The sequence below is a fragment of the Kogia breviceps genome, chromosome 2 (assembly GCF_026419965.1).
Source record: "Kogia breviceps isolate mKogBre1 chromosome 2, mKogBre1 haplotype 1, whole genome shotgun sequence".
In the NCBI taxonomy this organism is placed as follows: domain Eukaryota; kingdom Metazoa; phylum Chordata; class Mammalia; order Artiodactyla; family Physeteridae; genus Kogia; species Kogia breviceps.
This window is the reverse complement of record NC_081311.1, coordinates 130,181,463-130,205,971: the sequence shown is the minus strand read 5'-3', so window position 1 is coordinate 130,205,971 and position 24,509 is coordinate 130,181,463. Positions and strand designations below refer to the sequence as shown.

Here is a 24,509-nt window from a genome sequence, read left to right as displayed (position 1 = left end):
TGAACTGGAGAATGGATGAAAAACTTAAAACTTAAGACGCAGAAGTAAACATTATCTTTGACAAACTTTGGACTTATTACCACCAGCATTTGTCAGAAGCTCAATTAAAAAAGCAGTATTGAGAAATTGCTTGAAGACTAGCTTCTCCAAAATTCTGGATTTTAAAATGTACCCCGCGGGCTTCCCTGGTGGCGCAGTGGTTGAGAATCCGCCTGCCGATGCAGGAGACACGGGTTCGTGCCCCGGTCCAGGAAGATCCCACATGCCGCGGAGCAACTAAGCCCGTGAGCCATGGCCGCTGGGCCTGCGCGTCCGGAGCCTGTGCTCCACAAAGGGAGAGGCCACAACAGTGAGAGGCCCGCATACCGCAAAAAAAAAAAAAAAAAAAAAAAATGTACCCTCAGGTCCAGCCAGATTATCAGCTTGAACTGCTTCCCTAGACCTCACAGTATCAATTCCTTCATAATACTGCTTTACTTCCTTTCTCTGTTGTGTTTGACATTATGTGAAACCCATCACTGTGTCTCTTGTGCGGGTGGTAATTAAGTTATTACGCTTCCTAGTTTTAACCACCTTAAACCTTTTTAAACAAAAGCAATATTGTCGCTGGAGAAAAATCATAAAGTTAGAATAAATTTAAAGAATAAAATTGGAATCACCTATAATCCCAGTATCTAGTGATAAATATGGTTTAAATATTTGGTATATATCCTTCAAGTTATTTTTCTATGTACGTGTATTTATTTTTAAGACACTTTGGATCATACAGTTTTGTAATTTTTTTTCCCCACTTGATGATTTTGGTCTTCTTTCTTACTCTATGTTCAGTCATCACCTGTGTTTTTCTTTTCCCTTTTGCTCTTTAACATATTAAATTTTACATAGCTCTTTCTTATGTATCTTCATAAGCTGCCTGAAATCTTTGGAACATGGCAGAGTGTAACTAAATAAAACTTTACATTGAAAGCAATGGGAAGGTTTTGAAAGATTTTAAACATGGTAGTAACAACATCAGATTTTGACTTGAGAAAAAACTATGCTGGGCAGAAGCTGGAGAAGGAAGTGAGCAGTCCAGAGATAGAAGACCAGTTAGAGTTTCTTGTAGACATTCATGCAGGAAATGATGTTGGTCTGGACTGAGGCATGTTTACAATGTCTGCAGTGCAGTAGTTCTGGGTTATAGAAGGTCTGGAGTGTGGCTGTGAGAGCAGGTCACTCGAGTACATAGAAGTGAAAGTCCATAGAAGAAGAGGAAGTCAAGAAGGCTTGGGAACGGGGTGAGTCATCCACATGAACTTAGACGGCCCTAAGTCAGTGGTACGATCAGGAGGACAGAGCAAGGCATGGGACACCTCCTTGGTAAATATCAGGAAGGAGCAAGGGCCAAGACCTCAGTGAATGTCAGAGAAGAAGGGCATAAACCTCAAAGGAAATGACTGAAGGAAATAAAAATACCCACTACCTCATTCTCATGGCTCCGTGATATCTGAGACTAAAAAAAACAAGCAGCCTTCCCTTGTGGACGCTGAAAGGAACTTATTCTATTAGAAAAGACAGGTTTTGGGGCTTCCCTGGTGGCGCAGCGGTTGAGAATCCGTCTGCCGATGCAGGGGACACGGGTTCGTGCCCCGCTCCGGGAAGATCCCACGTGCCGCGGAGCGGCTGGGCCCGTGAGCCATGGCCGCTGAGCCTGCGCGTCCGGAGCCTGTGCTCCGCAGCGGGAGAGGCCACGACAGTGAGAGGCCCGCGTACCGCAAAAAAAAAAAAAAAAAAGAAAGAAAGAAAGAAAAGACAGGTTTTAATTAAGATCAGTCAAGGTCTAGAGTTTAGTGAAGAGATAACTTATAGTCTTAAAAAAGAGATTTAGTGTTCAGTAAAGAGGTGGTGGGAGTCGGATGACTTATCTACAAGGAACAGAAGTTCCAAAGGCCCAGGGACCTGGGTTAGTTGGGAGTGCAAGAAGGGGGAAGGAATCCAGGGTAATACTCAGTACAGGCAACATCACAGGGGCAAAGGGCCACGTTGGAGGCCACTTGGTTTAGAGATTAACTGGCCATAAGTTTACAGCTGGAGCACTGGTGGAGAACAATTCTGAATGAAACAGTTGGTGGTGTTGAGGTTTGACCACATTTGCTATTTTTGGTTCACTAAGGAGACTGTGAGACTGTGTGTGGCCTTTGGCCCAATGTTCCAAATAAACCAGTGATGCAGAATTGCCCCAGGCCTCAGGAAAGCATAGCTCAGTGGGTCAGTGTGGAAGGGCTGGTGCTCTGGCAGCACCACAGGAAAACTCAGGCAGGCCTGTACTTCATAATCCATCCCCTGCATATCTGCACCTACCTTGTAAAGCCTCTCTCAAGACAGGTGGGTGGTCAGGCCCTTGTCAGGATGTAAAGATAGATGTTCACAGACTTCTAGCGTACAATGGAATGTAGTAAATAAGGAAGTTTCTCTTCCAAGCCAAGTGTGAAAAGGGTGGTGTGAGATCCACAGGGCCTGAAGGCTTAAGAGGAAGGAAGCTGACGTCTATGTAGCTCTTCTTGTGTACCAGCTAGCCACTGACTTATGTGTCTTACACGTTACCCCATTAATTCCAACCCCATGAGATTAAGTGTCACATCCATTTAATAGATGAAGGGATGGAAAAGTGGCAAGGTAATGCCACAATCAAAAGCTAACAAGTGACTGAACCAGAATTCAAAACTAGGTATGCTTAGCTCTAAAGCCCATGTTCTTTCCACTACTACATATTATCTCTAAGTTAGTCAGAGCTTACAGTGGTCCTCACTCCATTTTAGCTTTCTGATTTCCAACAACCAATGGTTCCAGTTATGTGTGAGGCAGCAAAGCATAATGGTTCAGACCATGGACTCCAGGGCCTAATGGCCTGGATTTGTATCCCAGCACTGTGGTTTACATTCTATGTGACTGTGCACATTACATGGCTTCAGTTTTCTCATCTGTAAAATGGATATAATAGTACCTATCTCGTATGGTTGTTATGAGGATTATATAATATTTGCAGAGTACCTAAAACAGTGCCTGGTGTGTAGTAAATGCTGTGTAAATATGTGCTCAACATAAGATAAAATTAAAAATTATTAGATTGGGGACTTCCCTGGTGGAGCAGTGGTTAAGAAGCCACCTGCCAGTGCAGGGAACACGGGTTCAAGGTCTGGTCAGGGAAGATCCCACATGCCACGGAGCAGCTAAGCCCGTGCACCACAACTACTGAGCCCATGCATCACAACTACTGAAGCCTGCGTGCCTAGAGCCCATGCTCCACAACAAGAGAAGCCACGGCAATGAGAAGCCCACGCACTGCAATGAAGAGTAGCCCCAGCTTGCCACAACTAGAGAAAGCCCGTGTGTAGCAACGAAGACCCAACACAGCCAAAAATAAATAAATAAAATAAAACAAATTTTAAAATTATTACATCGACCACGAGCGTCAAAATCATACAATAGGGATAACATAAAGTATTGCCACTTAAGATATATTTCTGCTCCATACAGGATGAACTCAACTTTGGTTGGTCAGATGGGAAACATCTTCAATTTAGTCGCTGGGCTGAAAATAATGAACAACTTGAAGACTGTGTAGTATTAGACACTGATGGATTCTGGAAAACATCTGACTGCGATAATAATCAACCAGGCGCTATTTGCTATTATTCAGGAAGTATGCTAATTTCAAATATTTTAATTCTTAAATTGTTATCAGTCTCATATGAGTAGTGGAATTTTGAGGAAATGGTTTTGTAAAATCTGGTTTTAAAATTATAAAGCAATTATAATCATGTCCTTTTTACAACAAAATCTGTTGTGAAAATTTGTATTTGAGGAGAATTATTATATGTTAAATATTTTGTCATTAATTTGTTATTTTAGATATGTTTTATCTTTATTTTTGTCAACTGAGGATAGTAATTGACCTTTGAGTTTTAATTCCTCGTTAGCCTCATTTTGCATACATTTTGTGTTTACATTCTTATGGAAAACTTACATTTGTGGGAATTCTTTTGTAATTCTTATCATCAATGCTTAACTTCTTTTATGAGTCACTGTTAAGATTCATTTGGTTGCTGACAGTAATTAGCTCACTTAATTAGCTAGCTTAAGCCAAAAGGGAAATTTAGATCCTCAGAAATGGGAATAGAGCTGAGCCTCCCGAGGAAAGGGGGTCTCAAAGCCAGAGATGCTGTCTTGCACCTCTCCTTTCTGTTTCTCTCAGTGGATCTGCATTCTTCTCTTTATGTACTTCCTGCTTCTCTCTGCACATGGTGAAACATGGCAGCTCTGCAGCTTTCAATTTTAGCCGTAACTGGAGATGAATTGACTATCTCTGAATTCCACTTTTCAAATCTGAAAAGAATTGAAAGAGAGAATCTGATAGATTAGAGAGAATCTGATAGACTCAGCTTAAGTCAGATATGCCGTCTCTAGCCCAGTCAGAGGAAGGTGGTTTTACAGCTTCTAGGGGCCCACATTTGTGGGTTTGTGGTTAGAAAAAAGACTACTTCACAAAGAGGGTTGCTGTGAGCTGGGAGAAATATTGCATAGTCTCTATCATGTGTTGAATCAGTTTGATTGGCTTTGAATAGAGCATATCTCTATTTGCATCTTTTTGAATCTGTGGCCTTTTCATAAAATGAAAAAAAAATGCCAAATTCAGATTTTTCTAGATGTCAGATTTTAAATTATTTCTGTTTGCTTTGGTTAAAGCAATAACTTATTTAGAACATCAAGTATTTCATAAAATGTTCTTTTAAGAGAAGATATCAGTAACCAGAAAATTAAAGATGAATTCTCAAAGTTATATTTAGGTGCCTATTATTATGTTTGTATAGTTTCTCTGAAGTGGCCCCTTGTATTAGAAGTTTGGTGATGCAGGAAGACAGAAACTGCATTTAACCTAATAACACCTCATTTTCCACTTTCTTCTACTCATTCCACATCAGGGGAAAGAAAATTGTATTAAATAATTTCCTTCCTACAGAAAGCCAGTTAAGAGGTCACATTTTATTTGAGCATAAAAAGAACAAGCATCACCAGGCTATTATTTCTTGGCTTCCTGAATATTTCCTACAAATCAAGTCTAATTACGATGAACAGGATTTAACATTTATATCTGAAGTTAGAATTCTTACCATTAATTCTTTTTCTAGATGACACTGAAACAGAGGTCAAACCAGTTAACAGTGTTCAATGTCCATCTCCTGTTCTAAATACTCCATGGATACCATTTCAGAACTCTTGCTACAATTTCATGATAACAAAGAGTAGATATATAGTGACAACACAAGATGAAGTTCATTCTAAATGCCAGACACTGAGTAAGTATGTTGTATGGCCATTATATGTTGCATTATGCTCATTAGAAAGCAAGTCTCATCTGAGTGTAATATATTCAATAAATATTTCTAATTAGCGCTAGTAACTAGAACTCAAAAATATTCATCTCCTAATTTCTACATTATCAATTACAAAGTATTAAAATTTGTGTTTAGTTAAAATGGAAAGTATAGGAGTTACCTCCTTTTTTACCCATCCATTAGGGAACTAGTCTCTCTACATGTATAAATGGGTTCTACTTAAAAAGAGAAAGAAATGACACTAGAGAGCAGAGAGCTGGATATTAAATCAAGTTAGGCTGTGGGCAAAGAGAAAATAGGTCAGTTTGAGTGGTTGAAAACTTAGATAAGCCAGAAAGAAGCAGCTCTGCTTAAAAGAAATACATATTTCATACTTTCAGCTCTCTGGACTCTCCAGATATTTCCTGTGAGATCCACCGAGGAGTTGTGACTTTTGAACACTGGACCCATCAACTCTGTAGGAAGTTCCTATGGAAAATATCAAACCATTATTCCCCAAAGTGTGTTCTGTGGAACACTACTGTTGAGATGTTCTGTAAAGAAAAAGATCCTTAGTTAAAGAACAAGGATGAGAAATATTACACATCCTCACTTCCTTTTAAACATTATCAGATGTGCATTAGCATATACTTTAAGAAATACTGACATGAATGAACTAGTTTACTTTTGGTTAACCAAAATTTGTAAAGTTTTTTTCAATGTACCTCTTTTCCGAGGAACCCCTGAGGAACACACTTTGGGAAATATTAAACTTTTAAATTCCTGTTATAACAGTGATCGCTAAGGAAAAGGAAGGTCTGTCTTTTAGCCCATCTAAGAGGTTTTTATTTATTATAGTCTTTGACAGTGTGTCATTAATATAGGTGGATTTGTACCAACTCAAAATAAGCCTTAAATGGGGAAAAGTAAAGTGAATCAATGTTTCAAATTCTCCTCTCAGCTACTAGTTTCCCACTATTCTGTGAGACCAAATTTAAGATCAAAATGTTTGAAAACATTTTAACCTATTCATTTAGTACAACAAGATAGTTTTAATTTATATGTCTTATTTTCTACTATTGTTTAAGTTTTGGAGTGTGTTAAACTGGGAAATAAAAATTACTAAATTACTATCAAACAAAGTGTTCTAAATAATTAATTATTTAAATTATTGACTATTTTTTTATTTAACAGATCCAAAATCACATATTCTGAGTATTCGAGATGAAAAAGAGAATAACTTTGTTCTTGAGCAGCTTCTACACTACAATTACATGGCTTCATGGGTCATGTTAGGTATAACTTATGAAAGTAAGTTGTAAATCTACTGGTTTTCACTATTTATATTCAAAGTTTCATTATAAACTACTTGTTTATCAAGCTGTGAAAGTATATTCTTCAGAGTATATGTTAATCAGTATACAAAATTATAATTATGCACTTAGCATAACTTAGTACAAATACCAAGACAGTTTTTGTGTCTCTGCTCTGCCACTAAAATGCCTTTACCACCAAGCTTAGAGTTAAATGGTGGAAAATAATTTCCTTTCTTCACCCTCCCTTCTAGCAGTACAAGACTAATTAAAATGACTGCACTCCTGCATAAATCTCCAATACTTAGTTTATATCTCTATGTATGTGGGATGAGTGAGAACAGAAATACACTTCTACTAATGTTGCATCTTTGGTTTTATATCATTGGCTTGGGGTATACATTAGAAAAATGAGACACATAGTCTGCCAATGGGATAGAATATTTGAGATTGCAAGTGCCACAAATTCAAGATATAATTGCTATGAAAATTTTTTTAAAGCACAGACTCTAATAATAGGGGAAATAAGACCAATTTACAAAGATACTCAATTAGAGGTGTCCTGAAAATCATAAAGTTTTGGAATTAGAAAAAAATCACTGTGTGGGCATAAAGCATCAAAATCATACATTCACCCCAAAAAGGGGGCTTAATAAGGGGCACAGGACAATGATAGCTAGAGGTAGGGTAGGCAAAGAAACTTAATTACTCAAATCTGACCATTTAAAAAATAGTCTTCTCTTTGCTATCTAACCTGTCTCTTTCTTCGAATTACTCAGGTTTTTCTTAAATGTTTATGGCTTGCAGATGAGTTAACAAAAATTAAGCTATCAAGTAATGGGTAAGACTGGGTTGCCAGCTGAAGATGAGTTCATCATGGTAGGACTTAGTTGCCCAATTCTTTTCTCTAATGATGCTTGAATACGCTTAAATTTAGGAATGGAAAAAAATGGAGAGGAACTAGGTAGAAAGTTCCCAGGTTTTACCTGAAAGTGACTGAGGAAACAGTGATCCCATGTGGAGCAACAGAAACTATTCCCAGGATATAGTTAGAGATTTCAGTTGTACCCTTTGCTGTACTTTGTTAGTTATATTATCAGAAACAACTGAAAATGTATTCTGAAAAGCATTTTCAGATCTGTAGGCTTTCTTTTAATCATCTTAACTTCTTTTATAAGATGTAGTTGTAACAAAACTTCTATTAAAATATACAGACATATGAGAGACATATAGAAAGATATTTCCAGCAAACAGTAAATTTGGCTTAAAACAAATTCTTACTGGCTTAATTTATATCCATAGCGGTTTTTTATCACGTAAATATGCTTAAATACTGTTTAATTGTACATACCACCTATACAAAGCATTCTGTTTTTTTTAAAGTTTTGACTCTTCAAAAGTAGGGCCACGAATAGAAATTACTAGGAGAAGCCATGTGTCAACTGAGAGATATTTCAAGCCAAGTGAAAAAGTAACTCTTGTTATAACAGCGTTAGAAATATACCATTGCCCATTGCATTGGCCAGAAAATTGTAACTTTATTAACATTTGGGGAGAGGGAAAGAGGGACCAAAGACATGAGGTGATATAAAGCAGCAAGCAAGAACCAAATCATATGTACCATATTTCTTGTGTATCATGGCTGCAGGCAGATGTTTAGGTAGAATGCCTTGGGAGATGGTAATCAGTGAAGGGAAGAAATAACCAGGACAACAAGGAGTATGTGTAGGTAATAATGACATCACTCTTCATACCAATTCATAATTTTAATAGGCCTAGCAACTTGTTTTACCAAAAACTTTAGTAAGGTATTTCACGTAGCATACAATTCAGCCATTTAAGGTGTACAATTTAGTGGCTTTTGGTATAGTCACGGGGTTGTGAAACTATCACTATCCCCCGAAGAAACATCATACCCATTAGCAGTCCCTCCTCATTCCCCATGCCCTCTCCCAACCCTCAGCAACCACTGATCTATTTTCTGTCTCTACAGATTGCCTACTCTAGACATTTCATGTACGTGAGATCAAATAATATGTGACTATTTTGTGACTGGCTTATTCCACTTAGCATAATGGTTTCAAGGTTTATGCATGTAGCAAGTATCATTCCTTTTCTGGCTGAATAATATCCCACTGTATGGATATACCACATTTTATTTATCCATTCATTAGTTGATGAGTATTTAGGTTTTCACTTTTTTCGTTATTATGAATAACATTCATCTACAAGTTTTTATGTGGATATATGTTTTTGTTTCTCTTGGGTATATACCTAGGAGGGGAATTGCTGAGTCTTTGTGTAACCCTTTGAAGAACTAACAGACGGTTTTCCAAAGCTGCTGTACCATTTTCCATTAGGGGTTCCAGTTTCTCCATATCATGCCAACAGTTGCTTTTATCTGTTATGTTGATTATAGCCATTCCAGTGGGTATGAAGTGGTATCTCATTGAGGTTTTTATTTCATATCCCTATTGCTTAATGATGTTAAACATCATTTCGTGTGCTTATTGACTATTTGTATGTTATCTTTGGAGAAATCTATATCCCGATCCTTGTCCCATTTTTAAAATTATTTCCCTTTTTTATTATTGAGTTTTAAGCATTTTTATGTATTCTGGATATAAGTCCATTGTCAAAGAAATGATTTGTAAACATTTTCTCTCAACACTTTCTTGGTAGTATAATTTGTAGCATAAAAACTTTAAAAATTTTAATGAAGCCCAGTTTGTCTATTTTTTAGTTTATCACTTGTGTCTATCGACTTTGCCTATCCTAGGCTCATGAAGACATACTCCTGTGTTTTCTTCTAAGAGTTTTATAGTTTTAGCTCTTACATGTAGGTCTGTGATCAATTTTGAGTTTTTTGTATGGTGAAAGGAGAAGGTCCAACTTCATTTGTTTGCATGTAGATATCCTGTTGTCCCAGGAACTATTCTTTCCCCATTGAATTGTCTTGTCACCCTTGTCAAAAATCAATCGACATAAATTGTGCACAGTTTAGGTCCAGAGAAGAGGTTTCTATCACTAGTTTTATACATGTTAATCTTTTTAATAAAATAATTATGTTAATTTCCATTACAATTAAACATATATGTAGGAAAAAATGAATATTGGATAAAAAAATAACAAAATGTAAAGTTATTTCAGGATAGTAGAATGATACGTAAATTTTAATTTTCATGTTTATAATGTGTACTTTATTAAAAATAAGCATGGTTTACTGTTATAATTAGAAAATATTTTAGAGAGATACACATAATTATACAACCTTTTAGAAGGTGGTGAAATAAGAAAGAAAATTCGTTGATTTTGAAATATTAACCTAATAAGTGTAATTCAAGTCTTGATTTAATCTCTAAGCGTAGAAAAAAGTGTTTCTTTTCTAGATAATTCTCTCATGTGGTCTGATAAGACCACGCTGTCATATACACACTGGAGATCAGGAAGACCAGCTGTAAAAAATGGCAAGTTTTTTGCTGGCTTGAATACTGATGGCTTCTGGGATATTCAAACCTTTAATGTTGTTGAAGACATACTTTACTTTCACCAGCACAGCATTCTGGCTTGCAAAATTGAAATGGGTACGTATGCTAATGTAGAGTTTCTACTCCAGGGAAAGAGAGTGTAAAGTCATTAGCTTCACTAGCGGGAATCAAGCAGTTGTACTTTTTGAGTGGCTCCCTTGTATTCAGTCCTATGAGAGGCGCTGTAGACGTCACAGAGGAAGAAAAAGACACACTCCCTGGTGTCATGGTCTTGATCTCAAGGAATAAAATCTAGTTGGGGAGACAGCATTAAATGTTCATCACTGTTTTATGCAGGTTAGTCTTAGGTTATTTGGTACAGGCTTACATTTGTTGGGAAGTCAAAAGAGACCAATGAAAACAGGAATAATGAAAACAGAATGTACTGAGGAGGAGGAAAAACTTGGTTGAGCCTTGAAGGATGGATAAGATTTCTGTAAATAAGGAAGTGTGTTTGGGTAGAGTTTTGACATTCCAGGCTGAAAGTGAATGTCTCAACCTTGCCTAATTCCTTAAATACCTGTATCTTTAAATGCATGTCAGTTTTAAATTTTTCACAGCTTAAAAACTGTTACTACTCTAAGCCCTCTGCTAACATGGAGCCCATCACAGTTGCATCCAGGCCCATTTTCTCCCTTTATAGTCCTGCAGAATAACTTTCTGATGCACCGTTTCCATCAACAATCTCCAGGGATTCCCTATTATTAATTGCTTTGAGTTCATGTAAGCTTTTGAGACTTTTTAGAAACCAGAGTCTCTTCTAAAATTCTAGACTTTCTCCCAGTCTCCATTTTTTTCCCCATTTTTGGTTCAGTAAGTATCTTTTCCTGTCAGGCTGGTCTCTTCACTGTCCCATGTACAGTGTATACTCATTCTTATTTGCACCTTTATTTATAGGTGGTTTTTTTCCTGTCATGTCTTCTACCTTCTTTTTTTCCCCCTTTTTAAATAAACTTTTCATTTTAGAATAGTTTTATATTTACAGAAAAGTCGCAAAGATAGTACAGAGAGTTCCCATATACACCATAACCAGTTTCCCCTGTTGTTGACATCTAACATTAGTATGTACACTTGTCACAACAAATAAACCAATGTTGGTAAATTATTATTACCTAAAGGCCACACCTTGTTCAGATTTCCTTAGTTTTTACTTTATGTTGGTTTTCTGTTCAAGAATTCATCCAGGATACCATGTTACACTTGGTCATCATGTCTCCTTAGGTTCTTCTCACCTGTGATAGTTTCTCAGATTTTCTTGCTTTTCTTGACAATTTCAAGGAGCACTGGTCATGTGTTTTGTAGAATGTCCCTCAGTTTGGGTTGGCTGATGCTTTTCTTATGATTAAACTGGGGTTATGGGTTTGGGGTTTAGGGAAAAAAACCACAGAGGCAAAATGTCATTCTCATCACATCCTGTGAAGGGTATATGCTGTCAGCATGACTTACTTATCACTGTTGATTTTAACCTTGATCACCTGGGTCTAGGTAACGTTCATTAGCTTTCTCCACTGCAGAGTTACTCTTCTTCCCCCTTTCCATATCGTACTGTTTGTAAGGAAGTTACCATACTCAGTCCTTACTTGTGGAACGGAGAGTTATTCTCTACTTTCCTGAGGTGGGAAGTATCTATATAAGTTACTTGGAATTCTACACAGGAGATTTGTCTATTCTCTCCCATTAAAAAAAATTTATTTCGTCATTTATTTATATCAGCACAGGCTCATGGTTCTTTATTTTATACTTTGGGTTATAATCTAATAGACTATATTATTTAATATTTTGCTCAAATTGTTTCAGATTTGGCCATTGGGAGCTCTTTTACTTGGCTTCTGTGTCTCTTTGAAATACCCTCATCATTGTGGTTTTGTTATTACTGTTGTTTGTTTTTAGCTGACTTTCTGGTTACCTTATTTCTTTTTAGTCCTAATTTCAGCTAACCTAAAGTCTGGAGATCTAATTTATCAAGCAGGTTTTCTGACTCCCTTAATTCAGGTGACTCTCTCTTTCTCTAGTCAGTCACACATATTTTAGTGCTTAATTGTTTTGCCCTCATTTCAGGTGTTGTTGTTTTCTGTGCCCAACTAATATGTGAGTTCCTTAAATAAAAGACAATGTTTATGCCTTTTTTTAATTGCTCAGACAATTATAATAGTTAAGAGTCTAATATATATGCTGTGGCTATAAGAAAAAGAAAGTATGCATTTGACCTCCCTTATTAATAAGAGGCCCAGTTTTATTTAACTTTTGAAATGATTGCATATCCAACCTTACCCAAAATATGTATTTTGAATAATTTAAATTTACTCACTAACACTTTTAATTTAAATATTACAGTTGACTACAAGGAAGACGATAATACTACTCTGCCACGGTTTATTCCACATAAAGATGGTATTTATAATGTTATTCAAAAAAGGGTAACATGGTATGAAGCATTAAATACATGTTCTCAAAGTGGAGGTCATTTGGCAAGTGTTCATGACCAAAATGGCCAGCTTTTTCTGGAAGATATCGTAAAGCGCGATGGATTTCCACTATGGGTTGGGCTCTCAAGTCATGATGTAAGTCCTGTTTTGTTTTCCAGAAATTTTCCAAATAAGAGGGTTGCAAATTTGAACATAAAATATTAATTCAAAGTATAACATCAGATTAAGCCCTCGGATTACATTTGCATACCATAGTGCTTTCTATCTTTTCACAACATAGAACAAATGGAAATATATATTTATAGAGTGAGCTAGGCAAATGGCCAGGACTGCAGCTGCCCTAGACACTGCCAAGCCATCCCAGGGGCTTAGTAGATTAATGTCTCAACGACACCCCTGTAACCTATGTGGCATAGACCAGTTGGAGAGCTGGTAAAAAGGGAATAGCACAGGATCAGAAAAACCTGAGTTCCAATATGAGTAACAGGTCTTCTGTTTACATGTTGGGTGATCACAAGCAAGTTATTAAACCTTTGCAAGCTTATTTCCTCAACTGTAAAATTGGGGTGATAATATTTTCCTTAATAGAGGATTATTAGCACAAAATTTATACTGTATAAGGTGCCAAGTAAAACTCTTAACATTAGGACTAATAGATGTATATTTTCTCCCCGCTTTCCCCTAGAAATTAACACTATTTTAAAATAATCTTCTGCAGGTAAACACATCTTTTGTACCACTATTCGAACCCTATTAATTAGTATATTCATGTACTGATAATGATGTCTAGTATACAAAAAATAGACATCTATTGAGATTAGAATTGAAGGCCTAATTTAAATAATCTTTAGAACAAAGTGGGGAAAATAAAAGGATGGCAAATTAGGATTATAGAATCGAGGTCAAGTCAAAACTAATCTTCTCGTATGAGTTTCTTGGGAAGTATTTTTCTCTTCCAGACCCCTGCTGCTTGATGACTTCTGTAATGTGAAAAAATCTAACCAGAAACACAAACCACAAAACTATACAACATAAAAGACAATATTTAGAATAATGTGAAGGTTGAGACTGTAAATCTGTAATTGTGACAAATGGAAGACATTTGCATGTCATTTAATTTCAAGTGTTATATAAACTCATCCTTTAAAAAAAAAAAAATCTAGAGATAGAGTATAGTAACCCTGTCTAAATTTAAAGTCCTATTTAAATTATGCCAGAGCAAATGTCTCAAATCAATGCATCAAAAATAAATCCCTGGGACTTCCCTGGTGGCGCAGTGGTTGAGAGTCCGCCTGCTGATGCAGGGGACATGGGTTCATGCCCCTGTCTGGGAAGATCCCACATGCCACGGAATGGCTGGGCCCGTGAGCCATGGCCGCTGAGCCTGTGCGTCCAGAGCCTGTGCTCCGCAGCAGGAGAAGCCACAACAGTGAAAGGCCCGCGTATTGAAAAAAAAAAAAAAATCCCTGATTTTACAAGTAGGTCCAGATCTACAATACTTGTAAGCAAATAATTGACACTCCATCCCTGTATTGTTTAAAGCATGCATGTTCTTCTTAATGTTCTTTTTGAAGTCATACATCTGAATTCAAGTTATCTCTATTATTCTTAACACAGGGAAGTGAATCAAGTTTTGAATGGTCTGATGGCAGTGCCTTTGACTATATCCCATGGAAAGATAAAAAATCTGCCGGAAATTGTGTTGTCTTGGATCCAAAAGGAATTTGGAAACATGAAAAATGCAACTCTGTTAAGGATGGTGCTATTTGTTATAAACCTACAAAATGTAAGACTTGATTTCAAATAACTGTATATTTACTAAAACATGACATTTATTTTATGCACATGATTAAATACTCAAAGGAACTTTTTGTAGATTTTAAATAGGTTTATTCACAAGTCCTATCAAAATAATTTTGATACTTTGTGAAGAGAAACAAATATGATATGCCCATTCAGGGAATTTGTTCTCAAAGATTTTCAATTGTTCCGTCACTAGATGAGTTTTACTCTAGAATTTGAGAATTTTAATTTCACTTTGCAATTTTTCAAAGGCTGAGATGCTCCTTTTAAAAAAGGGTTCCACAGCATAGAAATTTGGGAAATACCTCTGTGATTTACCATATTGATGGCTCTGAAAGTTTCTATAGTAAAGAGTTTCTGTAGTAAAGAAATGTTTTGTGTAACTAAACGTTTTCCAAACACATAGGATCCTTAAAATCTAAGGAAAGAGCCCCTTCCATCCGGGGCTGGACCTGGGGTCGTCCATGGTGGGTGGAGTGTAAATCATGCTGAAGAGCATAAGAAGCTACAGCACAAGCTGCAGAGGCCACGAGATGGTGGCCATGTGGTTATCGGAAGCTTCTGGTTCTCGGTGCTTTTACCATATTTTCTGCTCTGAAGAATCCTCAAGAGAAGATTTAACATTTGGAATTTCAACAGATTTAAGCAGAAGAAAATGTGAACACCTTATCTAGATATACAAGTGAATACAAGAAAAGGAGAATGATATAGAGAATGAAGAATAAAGACACAATCAAGAACTGACATCTTAGTTGTTAGGTACAGAAAATTAATCTTTCAGAAAAATAATTGAAACACATGAGAAATATGATAAAGCATGTAGAAATGGAGAGGACATCTGGGTTAGAGAAACAGACTTTATAGGATGAAGGAGAATGACAACAGCTCAGACACAAATTCAGTGATGTACTGGGTTGAATGGTGTGCCCCAAAATGCATGTCCACCCAGAACCTCAGAATGTGACCTTATTTAGAAATAGTCTTTACAGAGTTAGTTAGTTAAGATGAGGTCATACTGGATTAGGATGGACCCTAAATCCAATGACTGGTGTTCTTATCAGAGGAAAGACTCAGACACACAGGAAGAAGGCCATTTGATAACAGAGGCAGAGATTGCAGTGATGCAGCTACAAGCCAAAGATTGCCAGCAACCACGAGAACCTAGGAGAGAGGCATGAAACAGATCCTTCCTCAGAGCCTCTAGAAAGAACCAACCCTGCTAACACCTTATTTTCAGACTTCTGGTCTCCAGAACTATGAGAGAATAAATTTCTGTTGTTTTAAGTCACCAAGTTTGTGCTCATTTATTATGGCAGCCCTGGGAAACGAATACAAGTGCAAACTTAAACTGGATCTTAAAAAGAAAATAACAAGTATTGGTGAGGATGTGGAGAAATTGGAACCCTTGTGCGTTGCTGGTGGGACTATAAAATGGTGTGTAGCCACTGTAGAAAATGGTATGATGATGACTCAAAAATTTAATGTAGGGGCTTCCCTGGTGGCGCAGTGGTTGAGAGTCCGCCTGCCGATGCAGGGGACACGGGTTCGTGCCCCGGTCCGGGAAGATCCCACATGCCGTGGAGCCTGTGCGTCCGGAGCCTGTGCTCCGCAACAGGAAAGGCCACAACAGTGAGAGGCCCGCGTTCCTCAAAAAAAAAAAAAAATTAACCTAGGATTACTGTATGATCCAGCAATCCCACATCTGGGTATGTACCCAAAAGAAGTGAAAACGGGGACTCGAACAGATATTTGTAAAACCATGTTCATAGCAGCACTATTCACAATGGCCAAAAGGTAGAAGCAACTCAAGTGTCCATTGATAGATGAATGGATAAGCAAAATGTGCTGTGTACATCCTGTGGAATATTATTCAGCCTTAAAAAGAAAGGAAATTCTGACACATAATGTGACATGGATGAACCTTGAAGACATTATGCTTAGTGAAATAAGCCAGTCACAAAAGGACAAATACTGTATGATTCCACTTATATGAGGTACCTAGAGTTGCCAAATTCACAGGGACATAAAGTAGAATGGTGGTTGCAGGGAGGAGGGAGGAATGAGGAGTTATTATTTAATGGAAACAAAGTTTCAATTTTGCAAGATGAAAAAATTTTGGAGGTGGATGGTGGTGATGTTTGCACAATAATGTGAATGTACTTAATGCCACTGAAGGGTACAGTTAAAAATAGTTATAGTGGTAAATTTTATGTTGCGTGTATTTTACCCCATTCAAAAAAGTTGAATCTTCTTGACAGGAATATAACAAACTTCCCATAATGCAAGAGTTGGAAGCAAAACTTCATGAAGAACAGTAAGGAAAGAAAATGTATGTAGTCTAAAACAGCCCAGTTGCAGCCTGGGCTAGAAACAAAGACTTTGAAGATAAGGCATTTCCATATGTTCCCAGTGTAAGAAGAATTTTTTTAAAGCCAGCCCATTCATAAAAGTCCACTTGTCCTAGCCATGCATTGGTAGCCAATGTTCAACACGTTTTGCATCTAATGAAGCAACACACATTACTGCCTGTGCAATGAAGGAGTAGTCAGCTGTATATTTTTGGCAAAGAAACTATATTCACAATGTGGTAGAATCAAGAGCTTGCTAGTACCGTCTTCCTCCTCTGGCAGCATTAATGAAGAATTGTCACAAGTCTTACAGACTTTGCAGATGAATTTGCAGATGACCAAATGTCATCTGCAACTAGGAAACTTACCCAGGAGTAATCAATTGTCAAACTGAAGGAAGACTTAGAACTCAAACTAGTGGCATTAGTGGGAAGTATGGAGGCAGAAGCCAATCAAATAACTAGATTTCAAAAAAGAACAAGCCCAGGTGGAGAAACAGAGGGTAGAGAAGCAGGAGGAATGGAGAGCCATCCTGAAGTCTCTTGATGAAGAAGGAAAGGACAGCAGCCATTCTTCTGGAAGCATAGGGATCATAAATAAAAAGAATTCTAGCAAACTCTGAGGAGGAGAACAAAGCAGAAAAGGCCTTCAGTGACTGAAGGCTATGCAGACCATACATAATGCATACAGAACAATGGTTTGTGTTGAGATTACTGGCCATACGAGGTCAGATATTTGATTCAGATAATCTGTACCCCACCAACAGGATGCCAGCAATTTACTTTCCAGTTCTCATACTCTCTTCTGTTGGAATTAACAATGGCCTTAAGGGGCACAGGCTTCATTACACAGGCTTCTTGTGTTACACAGCACAATTAAAAATTAAAGAGTTTAAATGGAAACAAGGGAAATTGTTAAGCACTGCGAAGCCACACTTACTGTTTTTGTTTGAGACAGATTTTGCTGTGCTGATCTGTTGTGCTTTGAAAACAAATTACCAAATTTTCACTTGTGGGTGTGATTTTTTTTTTTATGGCAAGGTTCAACAACGTTTTTATTATTACTATAAAAAGGAATCCAAAGAAATAAAGAAATTTAAATAAAAATTGAAATAATAATTTCAAAGTAGTTACAGGTCTACCCAGGCTGTCTCTTCTTCTTCTCCCAATCTGTCTTTCCAACTGTTTTTACTTTAGTATAAATTCATCTTAGAGGGCTAAGTACTTTCTTCTGTATTCTCAGTTTTAAAAATGGTATTCCAAAAACTAACAAGAATGCATACTCATACAGTGTGGGCTGTAGCTCTCTCTGATGTGTATTGAGTTGAATGCTTCTTACCCACAGGAACCACAATGTCAACCACAGTGTCAGTGACACTTAATGAGACTTTAAAAGTCACTCATTTTTTTCTGTGCATTTCACAGTTATGTCTAACATTTTTACAGCTAAAGAGGTGTCTTCTCATACATACTCATCAAGATGTCCAGCAGTAAAAGGGAATGAGTCACAGTGGATTCAGTACAGGGACCACTGTTACACGTCTGATCAGGCATTGCACAGTTTCTCAGAAGCCAGACGGTTTTGTTCAGAGCTTGGTAAGTTAAAGTGTGTTGACTTTCTTTGACTCAGTAATTTAATCATTGGAATTTTTCTTAAAAAAACCCTTTAAAACAAAGATTATATTTTTGAAAATATTTCTAAAGCACTCACTAATTATAATAGCATTATTACCCAATTGCCTAGTGGTGGGGAAATGGTTAAGTATTTTGTGATATATGAGCTCAATGTACTATTGAAATAGCCATTAAAAATGATCAGTGTCAGACCTAGGGACACATACAGACTGAAAGTGAGGGGATGGAAAAAGATATTCCATGCAAATGGAAATCAAAAGAAAGCTGAAGTAGCAATTCTCATATCAGACAAAATAGACTTTAAAATAAAGACTGTTACAAGAGACAAAGACGGACACTACATAAGGATCAAGTGATTAATCCAAGAAGAAGATATAACAATTATAAATATTTATGCATCCAACATAGGAGCCCCTCAATATATAAGGCAAAGGTTAACAGCCATAAAAGGGGAAATCGACAGTCACACAATAATAGTAGGGGACATTAACACCTCACTTTCACCAATGGACAGATCATGCAAAATGAAAATAAAGAAACATAAGCTTTAAATGACACATTAAACAAGATGGACTTAATTGATATTTATAGGGCATTCCATGCAAAAACAACAGAATACACTTTCTTCACAAGTGCTCATGGAACATTCTCCAGGATAGAGCATATCTTGGGTCACAAATCAAGCCTTGGTAAATTTAAGAAAATTGAAAATTGAAATCATATCAGGTATCTTTTCTGACCACAATGCTATGAGACTAGATATCAATTACAGGAAGAAACCTGTAAAAAATACAAACACATGGAAGCTAAACAATACACTACTAAATAAGCAAGAGATCACTGAACAAATCAAACAAGAAATAAAAAAATACCTAGAAATAAATGACAATGAAAACACGACGACCCAAAACCTACAGGATGCAGCAAAAGCAGTTCTAAGAAGGAAGTTTATAGCAATACACTCTTACCTCAAGAAGCAAGAAAAATCTCAAACAACCTAAACTTACACCTAAAGCAATTAGAGAAAGAAGAACAAAAAAACCCCAAAGTTAGCAGAAGGAAAGAAATCACAAAGATCAGATCAGGAATAAAAAGAAATGAAGGAAACAATAGGAAAGATCAGTAAAACTAAAAGCTGGTTCTTTGAGAAGATAAACAAAATTGATAAAGCATTAGCCAGACTCATCAAGAAAAAAAGGGAGAAGACTCAAATCAACAGAATTAGAACTGAAAAAGGAGAAGTTACAACTGACACTGCAGAAATACAAAGGATCAAGAGAGATTACTACAAGCAACTACATGCCAATAAAATGGGCAACCTGAAAGAAATGGACAAATTCTTGGAAAAGCACAACCTTCCAAGGCTGAACCAGGAAGAAATAGAAAATATAAACATACCAATCACAAGCACTGAAATTGAGACTGTGATTAAAAATCTTCCAACAAACAAAAGCCCAGGACCAGATGGCTTCACGGGCGAATTCTATCAAACATTTAGAGAAGAGCTAACACTTATCCTTCTCAAACTCTTCCAAAATATAGCAGAGGGAGGAACACTCCCGAACTCATTCTACGAGGCCACCATCACCCTGATACCAAAACCAGACAAAGATACTACAAAAAAAGGAAATACCAGACCAATATCACTGATGGATATAGATGCAAAAATCCTCAACAAAATACTACCAAATAGAATCCAACAGCACATTAAAAGGATCATACACCATGATCAAGTGGGATTTATCCCAGGAATGCAAGGATTCTTCAGTATATGCAAATCAATCAATGTGATACACCATATTAACAAATTGAAGGAGAAAAACCATATGATCATCTCAATAGATGCAGAAAAAGCTTTTGACAAAATTCAACACCCACTTATGATAAAGACTCTCCAGAAAGTGGGCATAGAAGGAACCTACCTCAACATATATGACATAAAGGCCATATATGACAAACCCACAGCCAACATCATTCTCAATGATGAAAAACTGAAACCACTTCCTCTAAGATCAGGAACAAGACAAGGCTGCCCACTCTCACCACTCTTATTCAACATAGTTTTGGAAGTTTTAGCCACGGCAATCAGAGAAGAAAAAGAAATAAAAGGAATCCAAATCAGAAAAGAAGAAGTAAAGCTGTCACTGTTTGCAGATGACATGATACTATATAGAGAGAATTCTAAAGATGCTACCAGAAAACTACTAGAACTAATCAACAAATTTGGTAAAGTAGCAGGATACAAAATTAATGCACAGAAATCTCTTGCATTCCTATACACTAATGATGAAAAATCTGAAAGTGAAATTAAGGAAACACTCCCATTTACCATTGCAACAAAAAGAATAAAATACCTAGGAATAAACCTACCTAAGGGTACAAAAGACCTGTATGCAGAAAACTATAAGACACTGATGAAAGAAATTAAAGATGATACAAATAGATGGAGAGATAGACCATGTTCTTGGATTGGAAGAGTCAACATTGTGAAAATGACTATACTACCCAAAGCAATCTACAGATTCAGTGCAATCCCTATCAAACTACCACTGGCATTTTTTACAGAACTAGAACAAAAATCTCACAATTTGTATGGAAACACAAAAGACCCCGAATAGCCAAAGCAATCCTGAGAAAGAAAAATGGAGCTTGAGGAATCAGGCTACTGGACTTCATACTATACTACAAAGCTACAGTAATCAAGACAGTATGGTACTGGCACAAAAACAGAAATATAGATCAATGGAATAGGATAGAAAGGCCAGAGATAAACCCATGCATATATGGTCACCTTATTTTCTATAAAGGAGGCAAGAATATACAATGGAGAAAAGACAGCCTCTTCAATAAGTGGTGCTGGGAAAACTGGACAGCTACATGTAAAAGAATGAAATTAGAACACTCCCTAACACCATACACAAAAATAGTCAAAATGGATTAACAACCTAAATGTAAGGCCAGACACTATAAAACTCTTAGAGGAAAACATAGGCAGAACACTCTATGACATAAATCACAGCAAGATCCTTTTTGACCCACCTCCTAGAGAAATGGAAATTAAAACAAAAATAAACAAATGGAACCTAATGAAACTTAAAAGCTTTTGCACAGCAAAGGAAACCATTATCAAGACGAAAAGGCAACCCTCAAAATGAGAGAAAATATTTGCAAATGAAGCAATTGACAAAGGATTAATCTCCAAAATATACAAGCAGCTCATGCAGCTCAGTATCAAAAAAGCAAACAACCCAATCCAAAAAAGGACAGAAGACCTAAATAGACATTTCTCCAAAGAAGATAGACAAATCTGTCTTTCTCCAAAGACAGATTGCCAACAAACACATGAAAGGATGCTCAACATCACTAATCATTCGAGAAATGCAAATCAAAACTACAATGAGGTATCACCTCACACTGGTCAAAAAGTCTACAAACAATAAATGCTGGAGAGGGTGTGGAGTAAAGGGAACCCTGTTGCACTATTGGTGGGAGTGTATATTGATACAGCCACTATGGAGAACAACATGGAGGGTTCCTTAAAAAACTAAAAATAGAACTACTGTATGACCCAGCAATCCCACTACTGGGCATATACCCTGAGAAAACCATAATTCAAAAAGAACCATGTACCTCTGTGTTCATTGCAGCTCTGTTTGCAATAACCAGGATATGGAAGCAACCTAAGTCTCCATCGACAGATGAATGTATAAAGAAGATGTGGCATATATATACAATGGAATATTACTCAGCCATAAAAAGAAATGAAATTGAGTTATTTGTAGTGAGGTGGATGGACCTAGAGTCTGTCATACAGAGTGAAGTAAGTCAGGAAGAGAAAAGCAAATACTATATGCTAACACATATATATGGAATCTAAAAAAAAAAAAGGTCTGACGAACCTAGGGGCAGGACAGGAATAAAGACACAGACGTAGAGAATGGACTTGAGGATGCAGGGAGGGGGAAGGGTAAGCTGGGACGAAGTGAGAGAGTGGCATGGACATATATACACTACCAAATGTAAAATAGATAGCTAGTGGGAAGCAGCCACATTGCACATGGAGATCAACTCAGTGCTTTGTGACCTCCTAGAGGGGTCGGATATGGAGGGTGGGAGGGAGACGCAAGAGGGAGGGGATATGGGGATATACGTATGCATATAGCTGATTCACCTTGTTATACAGCAGAAACTAACACAACATTGCAAAGCAATTTTGCTCCAATAAAGATGTTTTTAAAAAATGATCAATTTAACAGTAAGTACATGGTAAATAAAAGTAAGTAGGAAGAAATAGAATAAAAAATTGCTAAGTAAACTATTATGTGAAAATACTGACAAATGAAACCATTTTAAATATAGCTAGATATGCTTAAATGAAAGGATTAAGAAGCTGATATTTTGTAAAGTTGGTTAAGCAGTAAATACAAAATTATAGATTTTTCATTAGCTAGTCATTAATAACTAAGCTTAGCCTGACCAGGGTAACAAAGTCTAAGGAGCATGGGTTGTTCATCCGTTCTGCAAAAGGGATGGCCCACACCTCTGAACACTATAAGGGACAGTACTTTTTGTCTTCAGATTTAACTAAAATGAAAGAGCAGCAGTGATTGACTCCCTCCCATGAGAAACTTGGTGGGTAGTCAAACTGTGAAATGACTTCTAGGGAGACCACCTAGAATATTTCAAGTACCTGCATCCTTGGGTCTCAATTTAGGCAGGCAGTTGACATTTATCTTATTTATTTTACTAACTTGTGGAGACACTTTACTGCTTTAAAAATCTCCTTGTTACTGCTTAGCTACATGATGGAAACTTTTGTGTGGGAACTGTTGTGTGTTATACATGTTACACATGATGGGAACTATTTTGAGCTCTCTATACATGTTCTGAAAGTCAGAAGCCTCTGGCTCCTAAAGGAGAAAAAAGGTTTACTTTCATTGTAGTGTAGGATTTAAGCACGTGAGCCTTGGAGACAGACAGGTCTGGGTTCAAATCCCAGCTTCCATACTAACTAAGCTGAATGATATTGTGGAAGCTACATAATTGTTTCTCTTTCGCCTCTGAACAATGAGAATGAAAATAGTACTTACTTCAAAGTTTGGGTGAAGGTTGGGTTGTTGTAGGAATGAATGAAATGGGATAATGTGTGCTAATTTATCACAGAGCTCTGCAAATGGAGAGCATTCGTAACTATTCTTATCATTAGAAAGATTGAGATTGACTTTCTATTTCTAAAGCTGTCTAGCTATGAAAGTCTGACAAACTTACTTAATCTTCTTGCTCCTCCATTTCCACATCTGTAAAATAGTAATAATACCTTTTCTACAGGATTACGTAGTATTTAACAAGGTAAAGTACCTGCACATTCTGGTGATCTGTAGAGGAGAAGAGGCTTTCCTTTGCCCTTTAAATACTTCACACTACAAAAGAAATGCTTTAGTTCAAGTATGGATAAGCTTGTTTGGGTTGAAGACTATTTGATTCCATTTAGGATAGATTTCCAAGTCTAGTTATTATTTTGTTTCTATCCCTTACCTGATGCTGGTGATAGCACTGTTATCTCTGTGGGTTTAGGGCAACCTATCAAACTTCAAGAATACTCACTCATTCAGTGCCATACTATATTTAGGAACTTACAATGGATGACCAAGTACTCTTATGTATAAATTAATATTAAAAGGAAGGCCAATGCTCTCTGACATCCCAAACCCATTTGCTTTTATTTTCATTTTAACAGAAGCAAAGTTAAAGTTGAGCTATTATACAGAACTGGTTGTTGAGGAGAGAGTGTTGAAAATCTCTAGGGGAGCACAGACTTCTACCAATACATACCCCATTATTATGACTAGGTGTTCATACAGAAAGGTCTCCCTGGTTAGGTAGTTCCAAGATCCAAAAATATTACCAGGTAGGGCTTTCCTGGTGGCGCAGTGGTTGAGAGTCTGCCTGCCGACATAGGGGACATGAGTTCGTGCCCCAGTCCGGGAAGATCCCACATGCCGCGGAGCGGCTGGGCCCGTGAGCCATGGCCGCTGAGCCTGCGCGTACGGAGCCTGTGCTCTGCAACGGGAGAGGCCACAACAGTGAGAGGCCCGCGTACCGCA

At 37.1% G+C, this 24,509-nt stretch overlaps 1 protein-coding gene and 1 pseudogene across 3 annotated transcripts in view; both read left to right on the top strand.

Annotated features, from left to right (window-relative positions):
- LOC131751492 (CD302 antigen) overlaps positions 1–24,509 on the top strand; it is a 131,302-nt gene that overhangs the window by 66,362 nt on the left and 40,431 nt on the right. For all 3 annotated transcript variants that reach the window (XM_059055351.2, XM_059055354.2, XM_067026153.1), the window contains exons 26-32: positions 3,517–3,682; positions 5,169–5,336; positions 6,549–6,665; positions 10,057–10,251; positions 12,529–12,755; positions 14,238–14,406; positions 18,217–18,366. In XM_059055351.2, coding sequence (XP_058911334.1) covers positions 3,517–3,682; positions 5,169–5,336; positions 6,549–6,665; positions 10,057–10,251; positions 12,529–12,755; positions 14,238–14,406; positions 18,217–18,366 — 1,192 coding nt within the window. The remainder of the gene's footprint in view (positions 1–3,516; positions 3,683–5,168; positions 5,337–6,548; positions 6,666–10,056; positions 10,252–12,528; positions 12,756–14,237; positions 14,407–18,216; positions 18,367–24,509) is intronic.
- Positions 16,703–17,510, top strand: LOC136793659 (centrosomal protein of 57 kDa pseudogene; annotated as a pseudogene).